Below are 17,346 nucleotides of genomic sequence, written 5' to 3'. Positions count from 1 at the left end.
CTTCCCCAAATTCACATGTTGAGTCCTAATCCCCAAAGATGATGGTAACAGGAGGTGAGGACTTTGGGAGATACTTAGGTCATGAGGGTGGAGTCTTCATGAATGGGATTACTGTTCTTATAAAACAGACCCTACAGAGACCCCTTGCCCCTTCTACCATGAGAGGACACAGAGAGAAAAGGTGGCCATTTGCAAGCCAGGGAGAGGATCCTTATCCACATAGCCATGCTCCTGTCTTGATCTTGGATTCCCACCCTCCAGAAAACTGTGAGAGGTAAATTTCTGTTCTTTATAAACCACCCCGTCTGTGTTATTTGTTATAGCAGCCTGAACAGACTAAGACGCATACTCTGCAAGAGACTTGCTTGCTTTATACTGGAGAGAGGTAAGAGAAGATACTCTATGGGACAATTTTCGATACAACAATAATCCAAATACAAAACGGTTTCATCACTTGGGAGAAAATCTATTTTAACAATATTCCATATGATAGAATTCTACAATTGAAGAATCAGAAAGCTTCTCTGAGAGGTGCTAGGGTGCTATTTTGACTTGTAGATCTCTTAAACTCCCATTCTGCCTTTAGACAACTTGGCCACATCAGTTAAGAGTTTAGTGTGCTCACACTGCTTCCCAATCAATTGTCCAAGGTTCATTTCCTGCACCTATATGAGAATTCAAGTTCTTCATTATGTAATGGCCCCAAATTCTAGGGCAGATGATCTGAAATTAGGAATCAATTTCTGAAAGAAGGGTAAGGAGACTGGGCTTTGGGGTGGAATCTAAGAGATGGTGAACTTTCCCTCCTGAGACTGTCCTTTCCACCTGCAACTTCATATTCTGCTCACTTTGTCCAGTAGCTTTCCAAGTGGGTGACGAAGGAAATGTGGCAAGTTCTTGCTAACTCCACCACAACAAGTAGTCCCCAAAGCCCCTCTAAGATGTGTTATTTATGCATGAACAAAATATGTATTCATCCAACATCACTCAAAAGATCTGTATCGCATGCCAACTGTGTGTGTCAAGCCCCACGTCATATGCTAGACATACCACAATGGAAGTGCTTCCCATCCTCCTCATGACGACATGCTAGCCGTGAAGGCAGGTAAAAGGACAGAGTGTTACAGTCGGGTGTGCAAGGTGCTTTACGAAGAAATGAAGATCTAAACTAAGACATCAAGATGGAACAGAAGTGAGCCAGCAGAAAGGGATACAACACTTGTTCATAGCATAAGAAAGCATGTAAGCCGCCATACTCACTCACTGTCAGCTTTCTAAAAAACACCTGAAGGATGTCCCCTTCAAGGGCTACCCTGGAATCACCTGTGCCAGATTTGGGAAAGGTGCATGGTCTGAGGAGACTACAACTACGGAGGAGTTCCACGAATAGAATTAGACACATAAGGACAAATATCTCTGTCAGCCATGTTAAGAGGTTTAGATTCAAGTTTTGAGGCAATGGAAAGCCATCAAAGGGTTTTAAGAAAAACAGCTGTACTGGTGACATTTGCTAGGATTTGCCTGGCTTCTGTGTAGAGGACAGAAGAGAGTGAGGCAGGACAGGAAGCAGGAAGAACCTTCTTCAGTGATCCAGTTGGGAAAAACGGACACACTCAAAACGTGTCTGGGTAATATGTTATCTTTGCTAATATAACATTATGAAAGAGAGGGCTGCATATATTTAAGTGGTTGCAAATATCTAAATGTATGAGCCTCTACAAAATAATCTAATTTTTTGTTTGTTTTAACAACTTGACTTTCTAAATTGCTCCCCTCCTCCCTCAATAAAATAATAACAAATAAACATACATTCTGGCACAAAGTAAATATTGTTCATATCAATTTAAAAAACTCCAAAACCTCAGTAATCACACAACAGAACTTCCTAAGAACATTTCCTAATGTTCAGAAAATTAAAGTTTTGAGAAGCTTGCCTTTATTTAAAAAAATAAACAAACAAAAAAACAGGTACAGCTTAGAAGAGGTGGTTATAAATACAGTCTCATCTTTTTAATCGTTGTGGATTTTCCCCCTAGAAATCTTCAAAGAAAACCAAATGCTATATACAACAGAATACCCCAAATAAACAGTTTAATCAATCATTAAAACATTCTAGGTTGCTTCTGTTGGATTCTTTAAGTGGAGTAAGAGTCTATAATGATAAGAAGATTTTATAATTATGTAGAAACTAAACCACATTGTTGATTCTAGAGTTCTTATTAATTTTCTCTTTAAAAAGTGGAATGTTTCCCACAGTGCTGGACTTGGGGAAGTGAAGGGGATGTGGTAGAGGAGAGCTGGAGTTAAAAATTAAGAGAAACTCTGCTTTCTGAACAAAGAGAATGGCAAAAGAATTAGTGTTCAATGGGCTTTTAAAAGTGTTTCCTGTGTGGATATCATGTTAGTGTGGTGAAGGAGTTATCCTTGTTTATTTATTTAGTTAATGCATCTACTACATTCTGTTTGCTAAAGGTCCACAACTGCATTACTTTCATTTATAAACGTTTTGGATTATGTTCTTCCTACCACGTTGACACATTCTGAGAAAAAAGATTTTTATGTTGTATCTTATTTTAATTTTACAATGAAGCATTTTAAAGAATATTTTAAAAAGAACAAATGAGATTATTTAATGTCATAGTGAACTAAAAATACAGTTTTTGTTTGTAGCTAAAAGTGTTCTATGCCCATTTTTTCAAAATAAAGTTGTTACTTAGGCAACAGTACACTTTCATTTTATAAACACACACTAGAAAAGTTTTTTCAAGCATAACTATGATCTGCATATTTTTTCCCTTTCTCTTCTTATGTATCATAGTTAACACATGCATACCTACAAGAAACTGTAAGAATTCCACTACAGTTTGTTCATGAACTAATCCATCAGAAGAATATTTTATTAAATGCTAGTGTCTATCACAACATATATATTTAACAGCTTGGTATCTAATTTCTCTTTTTGCCCATAATATGCCCCTTGCACATACACGAAATTTGGCTTTGTTTGGAAGTTTCAGTTTAATAAATTTTGCTTCTACTGTAGGCTCAGTAAATGTTTTGCTATGTTAAAGTTTTTGATATAAGTAAAGAAAGCTGTTTCTATTCCTCTAGAAAGGAGGTTAGCAAAAAGTTAAGAATTTGCTCATTGTTTTTTCCTGCCTTTTTACTTACATGTTTTTTTTTTTACAAGTATGGCCAATGTATAGTGGATTAAAGTATAAACTGATTATTTCATTAACATTTATTAGATAATGGTTTTAATGGAATATATTCTACATTCAGAATCTGGCGTAGGAAAAAAAAAAAAAGAAAGAAATCATGTAAAACTTGTCCATAAAACCAAAGCACTCATGTGTTGAGTTTCCAAAGTGTTTTAAAGCACAATTGAAATCTCGTAACTTAACTGGGTATTCTTAAATGTGATTTTAAAATCTACAAATTTCTTTTTAAGGGTTTCACCTTTGACTATGCTTTTGTGGATTCATATGATATTTTTCCACCTGGTGGTACCCCCAGTTGAGTGCAATCCTCTCATTCTTGTGATATAGTCAATTGTTTTCATAGCAGCGCCAAACGAAAGTTGTATATGGTACAGACTTACATAATAAAAATACAACAGCAACAGCAACAATTGCTAGTGTGCACTAAGCACTTATCTGGGGCCAGGTACTGTTCTCAATTCTTCACTTTTGATAACCCTGTTAATCTTCACCATTCTGTGATGTAAATACCATCACAATTCTGACATTCTACTTATAAATGTGAAGCTGAGATTTCAAACTTGTATGCAATTTTCAAGCTTAGAATTTAGCACAGCTTATTTTTTATCAAGAGACTTATTTACATGAAGGCTGCATTAATATTTCCCTAGCATAGTTGTCCAGAAATACTTGATGATAAGTATTAATTTTTTTCAATGAATTTTGATTGATTTTCTATACCAGGAAATTATCAGACCTACAAACACATGCATATATCTAATATGTTTTCAGTTCCCTAGCAGTCAAATAAATATTAAAGAGCAAAAAAGAAAAAAGAAGTGAGCTAAATCCTTTACTATTCTAAACAGTCATGATAGTCACACTAAAGTATAGACACGATTAAAGATTATTTTAAGAAAAGTTTTCTAAGCATAAATGAATAAACAAATTCAATTTAGCACCAAACCATACAATACATTGTGATCACTCAAATTTTTTAAAAATGTAATTCTTCATGCAAAGAACAGATACATTATAAAACTTCCAAGAAAGTAACAGTATATTAACATTGCAGGGTAATTTCTTTCTAAAAACTGTTCCAAACTCTAATGTAATAACTGTCCTATTTCAATCAGTCTAGCATCATCTTGTTATTTTCAACATAAGTCAATTTCATAACACTAGTTCATAGATGTGTACAAATGTATTGTCTAAATACTATGACATTCTCTTTTCATCTTGCAATAAATTTATGCAATAGAAAAGGAAAAACATACAGAAAAGAGTCACTTTTAATAGATGTCTTAGTCTGAAAAACTAAAGTAAGTTTAGAATTAAAAATCAAAGTCCACTGGTTGCACTGAGGCATATTTACATCTGTTACTAATGTTTGAGTTACGTACTAAAGATGAGATTATTCATCAAGTCCCTCATGCAATATGTTAGTAAATGGGATTTTGGTCAGGAATTTAATTGCATAAACTCTGTCCATGGAAGCTTACAATTCATTCAGAATGAGCCTTTACAGTGGCCTGAACTGAATTAAAACAGTTACCAACACCAAAGAGACCTTCCTGATTTTATTACAAAATGCTGGTATGAAAATCTGCGAGCATAAAAGGGAGATCTCCGCCACCCCATTATGATTAAATAGCAGTCCTTTTCTTCTTTTTCTTTTCTTTGTTTTCTTTCTTTTTTTCCTTTTTTCAAGGAATGCAAGATTATATGAGGTATTTTTTAAATCATATAAAGCAAACTGACTTAATTTTAAAATAAAAATAAAAGATGTAATGTCTCAGGTTAGACTTATAAATGAATTCTCAGGTTAGAATGATGAATAATTCTGAGTTCTAGAAAGTGTGATGAGAATTTGAGTGAAATTCGAGTGAAATTGTGAAAATATGCACCAAGCTTATACCCAAGTGATTAGGGTCATAAGCTTAAGCAGGGCTCCCCACTGTTGCCTGTACAGGGTTTTACTAATGGTCTGATAATGGGGAGGGGTGGTCGGCATGGAGGTTCTCGTAACACGTTAGAGTAGTGTGAGCATGACAGCCACTGATTAATTACTGCCTGTTCTCAACTCACACATTAGATTACTGAGCAACCCTCACTGTCTCCATAATGGCCTCACAGTCACAGAACACTCTCTTAGAGAATTCTTTAAGATGACTTATTAAAGATTTTTGGATTCTACTATAAATTTGCAGTAAAACTTCCTGTCTTTCAGATGATTACAATGGAGATTGGGAAATAATCAAAAGATGGAAAAACAGGAGGGGGGAATAATACAGACATTTCAACCTCTGATTTCACTGTAGGCAGCACTAATAATACACATTATTTTAAAAAATATTACCATAGTAATCACCTTAAAATATAAACACATATGAAGTTATATCTCTGTTTTCACTTTTTCACTCACTTTGTTTCTTCAGTCACCTTTTACTCCCCACCACCACCCCGCTGCCATTTACACATGGAACAGTGTCTAAGGAAGGGGCTTTCTGTTGTTTCAAAATACAGTGAAATACTAAACACTGAGGCTAATAGCAGAAAATCACTTCACTTTGAATATCTCAAAGTCGTGCTCGTTAATATGTGCTTCTATGGAAACAGCTCTTTCTGGTTGTCAGCTTAAGCTTCTCCATATGATTTTTCTCAAAGGCTCCCTTTTAAAACCATCACTACCATCTATTATCTTCTTGTTATATAGACTGTTACTTTTGTTTCATCACAAATCTCTGCCTCCTTATTAGTAGTCCTGCCACTACTATCAGATGACATTTGTTTTACTTAATGTATGTAGTTTTAGAAAAAAATTACAGAGCTGCTATTACTGCATTATATGAAAAAATTCCAATGTACATTTAGCTGACACTGCATCAGCTGCTATTTAAACTGGGCTTAGCTAATGGACTTTTAATGTCAGCAGGGTTACGTGCAGTTACTGGCTATTAGCAGAAACGGCCCCTTTCTATAAAAATCACTTTTCCTCAAGTGTGTTGTTTGAACATTCCTTTCCCTAATTTAGTGACTGTCACTGAATGCAAAGCAAACTCAAGGACTGTGGAATCCACTGTTATCTTTAAGACCCTCTTTTTAACCTTGCAATTCAGCATTAAACAGGCAACCTCTCTCATTAGCATTTAGACTTGTAATCACAAAACTTTGTGGGGCATTACTATTACTTTGTTGTTCTTAACAGAGTACTACATATTTTCTTATGAAAACCCATATCATCCATGAAAATATGACACGTAAGATAGAGAACATAGGAAACAATTTCCTGTTTTTTTAACTTGCATGTTTTATTTGCATCTTTTAAAATCTTAGTTCAGAAATGCCAAGTGATGTGGAAACATACAGCAATAATTAATCTACTGATATATCATATAAATATATATTAATCTGCATTTAATACAATATTTAAAATAAGCAAGAAAGTATTTTATCCCTCTATGTGGAATCAAATTTTTTATATTTTCATTTAGTAACAGCCTCCCCCCCCCAATTAACTTTATCTTTGTTCATTTAAATAAAAGTATCAATGGATGTAACGGAGAAATCTGGAAATAAAGTCACCTGTATGGCATCTGAGGAAGTCTAGGAAAATCAAATATTCTGCAGCCTGGAAACAACTGCATTTTACTAAGAATTTGAAACAAATTACCACTGAATTCAGGGGAAAACAACACACCTGACCTCACTTTCAATCAGCCCAATCAGAAAAGGTTACTGCAGGCAGGGTGCTCACCAGGGAAACGCTGTCTCTCCTGAAGAGGGGATCCCATGTGTGAATGAAGACGTTTACTTGTGCATGCAGGAAAGCTGACCTTCTCTTTTGGTCAAAAATTATAGTCTACTGTGGGGGAAAATATGGAAGTTCTGTGAATGTTGGAGATCCCCTAGTCTTTGTCATTGGAGGACAGGGGAAAATTGTCTCTATCACTTAAGCCACTGCATGAATGAGGCAGAGGTATCTCTACTGTGCACTACTGTGAACAACTTAGCTACTGATAGACAACAAGGCACTTTTGCAGAAAAGAATATAATTTTTCAATTAGAAACCAGTGATTAAATCTGATTCCTTACTAAATGACTATCTCATGAATTTTTTAGTAAAAAAAGTTTGTTTTCATTTGTTTGATAGGTTCTGTTTACTTTTCAAGGATGTTGCCAAGGCTGTTCGACAGTGAACTCTCCTAGAACAAAAACGTTACACACACATACAATTTGTGCAAATGTATGTATATATATATATATATATGCTCATATGGAATTATTGAGCTATATTTGTCTACTCCTTGTAACTCTTCATTCTTTTAAGAGTCTGCCTGGAAATAGCTTCCTAGGAAATAATTCCATAGTTACATAATTCAATAAAAAGAAACGTGTATTTTCATGTGATCATCATCTCTAATAAATCCAATAAACTGATTACCTCATCCCTACTGGGAAAACATACATATTGTTAAAATTTTTTCTAGCCATCCTATATTTTTTTCATCAGGTTATAGTAAGTAAACTCAAACTTTCTGCACTGTGGTCCCTTTAAATAAACAAATAAATGCACATGTAAATATAAACAAATAAATATATATATATTGATCGCAATATAAGAAAGATACTGGCAACATTTTTTTTAAATTACTGTGATTATATCAAACATAAACTCCACTTAAGCAAATTCTTTTCTGGTACAGTTGTCCCTAAGAACTCCAAATAATGCTAAGAATACTATTCAATTTCTGATGTCCAGGTGAGATTTAACACACAGTGTTGATATTGTTATTAATGACAGTGTTTGAGTATCTGAGGAAATGGCAATGCATTTTATGAAGACCATTGAAGAAATCTATGTATCAGTGCACCACTGGTTTAAATCTAGATTTCCCAAACAAATACATCCTGTTCAAACAGGTCCAAGTAAACTCCAACTGTAACTTCTTTCAAAAATACACCTTTTAAATACTTTCCAAATTCTTTTCTTATGTTAACTGAAATAGGTACATATCAAGACTCTATTTATATAAAGGTTTCAAGTCGGAGTGCCTGTTGAATAATATTATGATGAAATACTGATCTTAGGTCTCTATTCTGGATAGCACAAACAATAAATCATTTGAACATGTCTGTTTTTCCTCAGCTTCTGAGAGCAGTTACTGAAATGGGCTTCTGTTTTCCACCAAGCTGCCTGCTCTGTTAGTGATGGCTGTAGTCGGCTCGGAGGGAAATGTCTTAGGCTCTTTCAGTCCTTGAATTTGATCCCTAACACATTTTAAAGTTTATACTCTTTCATCATCTCATGGAGATCCAGAAGGAAGAAGGCAAGTTACTAAAGAAAATGACAGGTAACCTAATTACTGTTTTATTTAGAATGACTTCAAGACTGCTGCTTGCCAAACTTGCCTACTTCCACTGTGTGCTACAATGTATATATTTGGCAAGCTCTTTATTCAATGGAAGATAAAATATATTCTTTTCTCTTATCAAAAGCTAGATTCAAATGTCAACATATTTCACACAGACATACTGCTCAAAGTGAAATTACCATTATTTACCATGTCTTCTCAATCACAAAGTTTTTGTTGTGGTAGTAATCTGGTTATTCGTTTGGTTTGGATTAGAGACAACACAGGTCTCTGACAATCACCTATAATAAAACAACAATGCTTTTTCACTGACTGTCATTTTCAGTTCCAGTAAAAGTTAGAGAATATCATTTGTTAAAGAGTACTCTTTGATCTCGTTCTTGACAGTTTTGGTTTTTTTTTTTTTAGGTTCTTTAAGATATTAGAATGATCTAATATATTCAGTTTGAATACAAGAAATAAACTTGTAAATTCACAGAGAACAGAATGGTCCCCAACTTCTCCCCTTCCCTTTCATCTTATACATGAATGTATTTCACTATGCCTGTAAGTGGATATTATTACACCACATGCCCTATCATGTTGCTTTAAATTTCTATTGCCTAAGAGAATGTATACTATGAATTACTTTAAAATAATTACTTTTCTATACAAATGGTATACTTTACTTCTACACTGCTCTTTTATATTGTTATGCACTCTAATTTTCTTGAATTTTGAAAAACACCTGCATTTCCACTCACAGACATATTTACCCTTGTAACTGGGCTACAGATGCATTTTAATATGCAAGCACTAATGTATTTTTATTGGAAATTAATGTTCATATATAAGGCTTTTATTCTGAACAGGAAAAATAAGAAGGCAATAAATTATGGTTGTGTTCAGTCAGTCCATGATTAAATAATCAATTAAGACATCGACTAAAACTGAGAAATGTTAGCATTCATCAATAAACTTGTTAAATGTGCTGAGGGAGTTTCTGTTGTTGAACATCCTTAGTTAAGAAGAGCAGATAATACACGTTCATCTACATGAGGCATTTTTATGGTTCTCATAATTGCTGAGAAATGAATCTAGCCACAGGACCGAAATGACAATGATTAGTGAAGGTAAAACCCCTATTCTCACAACATTCTACAATAAGACTGGTAACTCCGGAGTTAAATTTGATTAATCAATATCATCTGTTAATACGATTATTTGGAGCCCTCACATTTAAAGTAAGAACTGTAATAGGCACATCAATATAATGAAGTCTCACCTGTCTCCCCCTCACATTCCACTACCACGCTGGCAATGAGACATGGTTAATTATTTAATTAGAAGAGGGTATCCCCCAAACACTGGAGTTTTCAGATGTTAGGCTTACACTTTTGCCACACAAAGCACTTTTGAATCACTGCTCATTGCTAATAAAAGGTACACTGACATAAGGACAAATATCTGCATATCTGGCACTTTCAAAGATACAGCTCACTTTCCAAATTATAACTTCAATTTAATTAGTGTCACAGTAATGTTAATACTACGAACTCCATGTAGAAAGCTAGATATGTTTTAAGTACCTATAAAACCTGGACACATTCTTCTGTCTATTAAAACCTCTTTATATAATCCTAAGGGAGCAACTTTTAGAGGGCAGGAATACTCAAAATGAGAAATCACATTACAACTTTAACTCCAAACTATAATTGTAAAATTATAACAATAATTTATAACATTTTGTTTACAAAGAGTCCAAATATTTGCAACATAATATGTGTTTTTAGTTTTCATGTAAAGGCAGAAATTCTTCTGAGAGTTCTAATCAGGTAGAGAAGATAATAAAGTTTACTATTTCTGATCTTCTTAGCTCATAAAATTACTACTATAAATTTTTTTATTAAAATATCCATTAATTTAAAGACAAATATTTAAAATAGGAGAAACTATAACCTATTCAATTATTGGATTTCTTTTTAACAATTAGAATAAAAGGAGACAGGAGTATTTTAATATTGCTCAAGGCAAACTTACTGTACCTTAAAAAGTCACATAAAAAGTAGCACTGAGTTTCTGTGAGTTTCTGTTCTAGTTTAAAGTCCTTGAACTAAGTGATACTGGGACAATCCCTCGGGTTTCAGATCCATGGAGCCCTCTTCCACAAATACATAAGCAATAGCAAAGCCAAATAAAATATGAAATCAAAGAAGATCCCATACATAGATTTAAGAAGTTAGGTTAAAAAAAGAGTGAAAAATTTGGGGCTCTGTTAAGTGCAGACCAGACAATCAAAAATTAAAAATCAGAATGAAAATACTATAAGAGAATGACTGTCAATTCTAAATAACATAAAAATCCCGACAAATCTCTAGTTTTCTTAAAAATTTGCCAAAAAAACCACATTTGCACCAAACATGAAAAATATCAATAACCATTAAACAAATAGAAGTAATTAAATATGAAACGTTAAAAATATAGATTATCTAGATTATCCATGTTGTTCTAAATTATGATACAAAAACTTTCTACTGCAAATATAATTCAAATGTATGAAAGTCCTGGTGAATTTGCTTTGCCTTCAGGTTAACCTATGTTTCTATATTTTTCTTGTGTTGTTTTATCATGTATTCAATTATGTTCTTGAGACATACACTTGTGTCCATTTTTTTAAAAGAAAAACTATTGATATTTGCATAAAGGCTTGGTTTTCTCAAAACTATTATCTGAAAATCTGGAATTTGACAAGTTTTTTTTTTTCATAAAAGTGCTTATGGAGTTATCTTTCAATATTCATCATAAAGATAGAAAGTCAAGTACAAAAGTAGCACTTGTAGCCAGGACTTAACAGGCTGTAACTTAACATGGTATTTTTGGACTGCTACTACGTTAATTTTCCCAGAGAGTGCAGAAAGGAAGAAATGTGGCTATGAAGAGAGAGAGCTTCCCACAGGCTGTTCAAAGAACCACGCCCTGTCTAGGAGTCCGCAGTGGTACACTTTGGAGCATTTCCTCAGACAGCTCCATTTGTTGCTTTTGGGGAAGCAGTGTCTGCAGCAATCCCCATGCTGAGTTTATTACTGACCTTTAATTTCTTCAACTTTTAGATTTCTTTGCCAGTGGTTTAGTGTTGGAAGCCAAATAATATTGCTCTAAATACGTTAGATGTATTCATTCATTCAGTCCTAATATGACTTCTTATAGTACATCTTAACCTCATTTTACATCTGAGGAAACTGAGGCACAGAGATGCTAAATATTGCACCCATGGCCACACAGCTAGGAGGTGGTAGAGGCAGCATTAAGAGGCAGTGGTAACCACTAGACTAACAGGCAAAATGGGTACACACTACTAACAGCCTCTAACTTGTACCTCCCCAAAGCCAGACCAATTATAGGTTAAATATAAGTAAGATCTAAGACATTTGCAATGCAAACTTAGCTTTAAGAAGATCCCACTTCTAACCAAACTGCCACCCTTAAGATTCTCTGTGCAGACATCACGGGACCCCCTGCCACCACTCACACATGGACCCAAGCCTGTCCTATGTTTACTACCTTTGAATGCTTAAATCCAGAAGGTACTATACCTATGTCCACTGTTGTATATTTCAGAAAGTAAATTATAATTCTATGCTTCTAAATCTGTCTTCCTTGAGAGATGAAGCTGTCTACTCTATATCCATAAGCACACAGTGGGGGACATAATAAGTGCCCAATAATTGTTCAGAACCTTGCTTCTAATACCATACACTATCTAAATGAGCTAACAGGTTTCTAATTTGTGGGGATGTGAACAGGTTTCTTCTTAACTGACACAAACAAACAAACAAACAAACAAACGTCAAACTAAAAAGGAAGGAAGCTGAAAGAGCAAGGCAAGAGCACTGGCTCTATCCCCAACCCCACATGCTTCCCCATTATCTTTCTGAAGTGGATGCAGCCTGTAATTTTAATGCTTCTGAGAGTGACTCCCTCTGCTGCTCCAGCAAAGCCATGACCTAAATCAGAAAAGTGCTAAATGCAGTTAAGGCACTCTGGCTGTTTGCATTAATTGGAGAACCTAGCATACATTAGAGAACAGCTATTTTTAAGTCTTAACAATAATTCTAAATAAGCTAAGAAAGTTCACCTAGGAGAGCTCATGCCTCCTTCATCTCCCTAGGGGGGTTGCTTAAAAAGGCTTAGTATGAATTCTTATCAGGATAACCAGTTCCCAGATTACAGTGGGAGATGCTCTAGGACCCTGTCTTGCTGAACTTAGAGTCCCCAGTATCCAGAACACAAAAGGCCAGAGAGTCCATAAATATTAACAATTTAATGGTTCCTCATTCTTTATAAGTACTTGGAAAGTTTGCTCCCTGAAGCCTTTTAAGTATTTGCTAAGCTAGAATACATGAAACTATTGCTCGAAACAAAGGTAAACTAGCCTACTTTTCCTTATTGCAAATTCCAAAAGTGAATTTATGAATTTACTCTGCTCCTAAAATAGAAAAAAATATACGGTATACTTATAAAGAAATTCAGTTATCTTTCATACCAACTGTTTGTGCCACACCAATATGCATAAATGCATGAAAGTAATTTTTAGTCTTCTCTCAGAATTACATTGATCTAAAAACATTACAAGTTATCTTGTATCAAGTTTAGTGCTTTCCGCATTTTTGATACCTTAAAGAATTATTCCAATATAATTAGTGTCTTCAGAAATTTTCCATTCTGAGTTTGGTGGTGTTAACACTCGTAACACTAGTTGGTGCTAGATAAGTAGGATATCAATGCTGTGCAATCCACAAATAAAGTGCATTTATAAAACAGGAGGCCACTAATTCTGAGGCAAACAGATCAAACACACACACACACACACACACACACTGCCTTTTCCTAGTAAAATCTTTCATTCTTGAAAGTCAGAAACACAACAAATTCCCTAGAGCTAGAAGTTCCCAGCAATCCTGGAAGAAACAATTAGGGCATCGCCAGAAAGGAAAAAGTTGCCTAAAGCCTAGAGAATCTCCCAAGGACCTGTTCAAAATGACTGCTGTCTTTCTTCAAACCACAGTCACAAAACGAAGTACACTCACAAGTAACACTCATTCTGCTTTTTTATCTTAAGCATCTGTTATTTTCTTGGCTATCTCTGAAGAGGCACATATTTCCTGAAACTTCCTTTTTTCCCCTAGTATTTCTCTAACAACAGAATAAAAACCTTATCCTCATTGTAAAGTGCTTAAATTAACTTTCTCATCTTAATTGCATACACTCTTCCATCCATTAAAAAACATACTTTATTCCCATTTTAAGTCCTCAGCACAAGGAAATCATACCTTGAGGGAACAGTGTCTTTTATTTCTCTAGTGATCTAGTCCAAAGAGAGAGGGAAAAGGAGAAGAAATGAGAAGGAAAGGGAGGTCTGACTATTGGACCATTCATTATATACGAGGGTGAGTCTAAGAATGAGTGGTTCAATAGCAAACAGGCTGGATTAGAATGAATTAGGGTGATGGTGATGGTAGCTGAAAGCAGAGTTTGGTGCTTTCCACGTTTATGATACCTAAAGGCAAGACAGGAATAGCTGGTATCCTGAACATGGAGGAAAACAAAGATAGAAGTGGTGGAACAGTGTCTCTCAAAGACCACAAAATTCAAACATAAACAGTTTGTTCACCAGGAACTTAAAGAACTAAATAAACTAAGTGAAGCAGAACAGCACTGAAATGCACACACCCAGAAGAATACATTTTATTTTTCCACTTAAGATCAGAAGAGTAGGTTCAATCCTCAGTCTTTGGCTTGCCTGATCTATAAAATGAAAAAAAGTGTAAGTGGCAAACACTCAGTCTATCATGAGCGTCTTTTCTTTTAATCTCTCCTCCCTTCTTCTTTCAATATTAATCCACTTACAATCTCCTGTCTGATTATCTTTATTGATCTTTTTCCTACCCAGTCTTTTTAATTTGGCTGTAGTAAGCTCTCAGCAGGGATCCTGTATCTCCAGTTGGGCATCTTTGGGGACTTTAACTTGTCCTTTTCCCAAACAGTTCTCTCACCGCCTGTTCTCCCTCCCATACCCACCCCTACCCTATAGTTTAGTCCTTTGTGCGCCCAATAACAGCAGGCAGGCGAATTCCACAGGGAGTCACGCGGTTGATTCCACAACTATTCATCAGGTTGCTCACTTAAACTTCCAAACATCCCCTTTAAGCACCCTCAGCTGCCGCCCTGAGAATTTCTTCCAATTTCAAGAAACGTACAAGAAGTTTATAATTCTCAATGAAGATTCCTTTGTAAAATGGACAGGCAGATGAGCTCTGGAATATGAATAAGAAAAACAGGGCAGAACCTCGGGGATGGGAGGCATCTGGCAAGAAGGATTTATGAGCGTGGCTACTTAGCGAGGCAGCAGGAAAATTTACTCCCAAAGTAGCTATGGCTAATTCACAAAGCCTCGCTAATCACTTACCTCCCCACCCGGACCACACTCGCCTACGCTCAGCGCTCCCCTCCACCTACAACGCCCTCGCCCCCAGCGCCTTCGCTCATCAGACGGAACGCAGTCGGTAACCTCGAGTGTCTGAGAATCTCTCGGGGAGTTGAGGCTATCGCCCCATCTATTCTGTCTTCCAAATTTGTGAAGAGTGTAACCGAGATGATGGGATGCCTGGATTACCTCCTCCGAACGCTGCAGAAGCTTCCGCCACCCCACCCCACCCCACAACACCCCCATTCCAGGGAAAAGCTGAGCTGTCTCCCCTGAACCAACCGAACTGGGCAAGACTCAGGTGGGCACTCAGCTTGGCCGTAAGGTTGGGGACGCAGATGACCCGAGAAAGACCTAGGAGGAGGGCTCCCTCCTCTCCATCTCCCTTCCACCCAGCTTCCCGAGCTCAGAAGGCTAGGATCTGCTTCTATCACCTCAAACTCGAGGAGTAAGAAGGAAGCTAGGCAATTAGGCCCCCACGCTTCCCCTCCTCCCCTCCTACCCTCAACTCCTGGCCAAGCTTAGGCCTTTCCCGGTTTTGCCCAGAGCACTTATTTTTAAGGCTCAGACGCATTAAATTAAAATGTCAGAGTTATAAAGTGGCTGATTACCCCGGGGAGTTTCGGATTTGGTTTGAACGACCAGTCCGTTTCCTCAGAGCTCCGGGGTTTTAAGTTTCTCCGTCCCCTGCTGGGAGGGAGACGCGGAGAGGCTAAGAGTGAGGAGGCGTGCACAACCGGGGCCTGCCGCGGGCTGGGTCCGCGGATCCGGGTGCGCGGTGCATCTCCACAGCGCCCCGGGCAGCTGCCGAGGGGCACCTGCGATTGTGGGTCCCCGGCTGTAATGGACACATATCCTTAGCTCGGCGCCCTTCGGCATCTGACGTGCTCAGAGACTCACCGTAGATCCCTCAATCCTAGAGGCGGCACAGCGTGGGGAGCCTCTGCGCATCAGGGTGCATCTACGGCGTGCCACACAGCTACCCGCACCCAGAGTCTCTCCAAACCTCAGTGTGCACAACATGCAACAACGTGTGCGTGTGGAGCAGAAAGTGCAAAAGACACCCAAGGAGCCCCCATGCCCAGAGGCAGGCTTGTGTCCACACCCCGTGCGTCTCTGGCCCATCCGTGCCCATCTCGGAAGATAGATTTAAACTAATAATAACCAAAGCTTCGCGACTAGTTGGGGAAGTAGAATTTAAAGTGGTTTCCAGTTAAGAGAAACGAGGCGGGTTAAGGAAGCCAGGAGAACCGGGGAAGAGGAGAGGAAGCAAGAAGGAAGGAAGAAGCGAAGGGAGGTGGCCGCGGAGCTTGGCGGACCCCCTTACCTTGAGCCGCCGAGCCGGTGCCGCTGGCGCTGAGCAGGGCCAGGGCAGGTAGCACGAGCATTTGCAGCACGTACCCCAGTCCGAGTCCGCAACGGGCCGCTGTCGCCCGCAGACCTTTCCTCATCGTCGACAGAGGTGTGTCGGGGGCAACTACACACAGAGGCGCGCCAACAGCGGAAAGCCCCACCGGGCAGCAGTTGAATCGTGCACCGCGAAACTGAAGAAATAATGATGACCGAGCGCGACACTCCACTTTCTCCAAGGGCAGGGGCCAAACGAGGGTGGAGAGGAGACGCTGAGGAGGAGTTTGGAGGTTCCTCTTTCCCTATGCCTTCTAACTGGCGGCTCCGTGAGCGGCTGCTCTGCCCCCACTTGGGAAGTCCGGGGAGGCGCAAGGCGGACACCTCGCCGCTCTCCCAGCAGCAGGAGCAGCCGCAGCTCCGCCGTGCGCCGAGCCTGGACTGCTCTTCTGGTCCCCTCGCCTGTGCGGAACACACACAGGCACCGGGATTGGGGGGGTTGAGGGGGTAAAGGAGGCGGGGGGGGGGCGGAGGGAGAGGAAGAGACAGCGGGAGGAGGAGGGAGCGAGGGGAGGGAGTTGTGCACAGTGAAGAGCCTTCGTCTCCAATCTGTGTTCTCAAGCGGGCGGAGAGGCGTCCCGGCTGCTGCCGCTGCTGGGTGGCCAAGGAGTGTCACCTCCTAGTGCGGGGCACAAGGGCGCGCGGAGGCGCTCGTCGAGGAGGCGCGGAGAGCCCAACCCAACTCCGCTGGGGGGTGAGGCGGCGGGAGCGCGCTCGCCGGCGTTATGTAAGCAAGGATTGGCGGGAGCAGCGTGCCCAGAGCCGGAGGTGGAGAGCGGCTGCTGGTTTATCCGCGGAAGCTGAGGCGAAAGAGACCCGAGAAGAGATGGATTCAGACAGTGCGAACGCGCCTGCCTCCCGCGGTGCTCCAGACCTGGACTCAGAGAGCGCAGCGGGAGCG

General features: G+C 38.6%; 1 protein-coding gene across 2 annotated transcripts in view; it reads right to left on the bottom strand.

Moving 5' to 3' along the window:
• Positions 1-16,837, bottom strand: part of UNC5C (unc-5 netrin receptor C) — a 339,947-nt gene extending 323,110 nt beyond the window's left edge. For both annotated transcript variants that reach the window (XM_072940307.1, XM_072940312.1), the window contains exon 1: positions 16,366-16,837. In XM_072940307.1, coding sequence (XP_072796408.1) covers positions 16,366-16,489 — 124 coding nt within the window. In that variant the 5' untranslated portion in view covers positions 16,490-16,837. The remainder of the gene's footprint in view (positions 1-16,365) is intronic.
• Between the last annotated feature and the right edge of the window lie 509 nt (positions 16,838-17,346).

Source organism: Vicugna pacos, chromosome 2 (genome assembly GCF_048564905.1).
Source record: "Vicugna pacos chromosome 2, VicPac4, whole genome shotgun sequence".
Classification (NCBI taxonomy): Eukaryota; Metazoa; Chordata; class Mammalia; order Artiodactyla; family Camelidae; genus Vicugna; species Vicugna pacos.
This window is presented reverse-complemented; position numbering and strand designations above follow the sequence as displayed.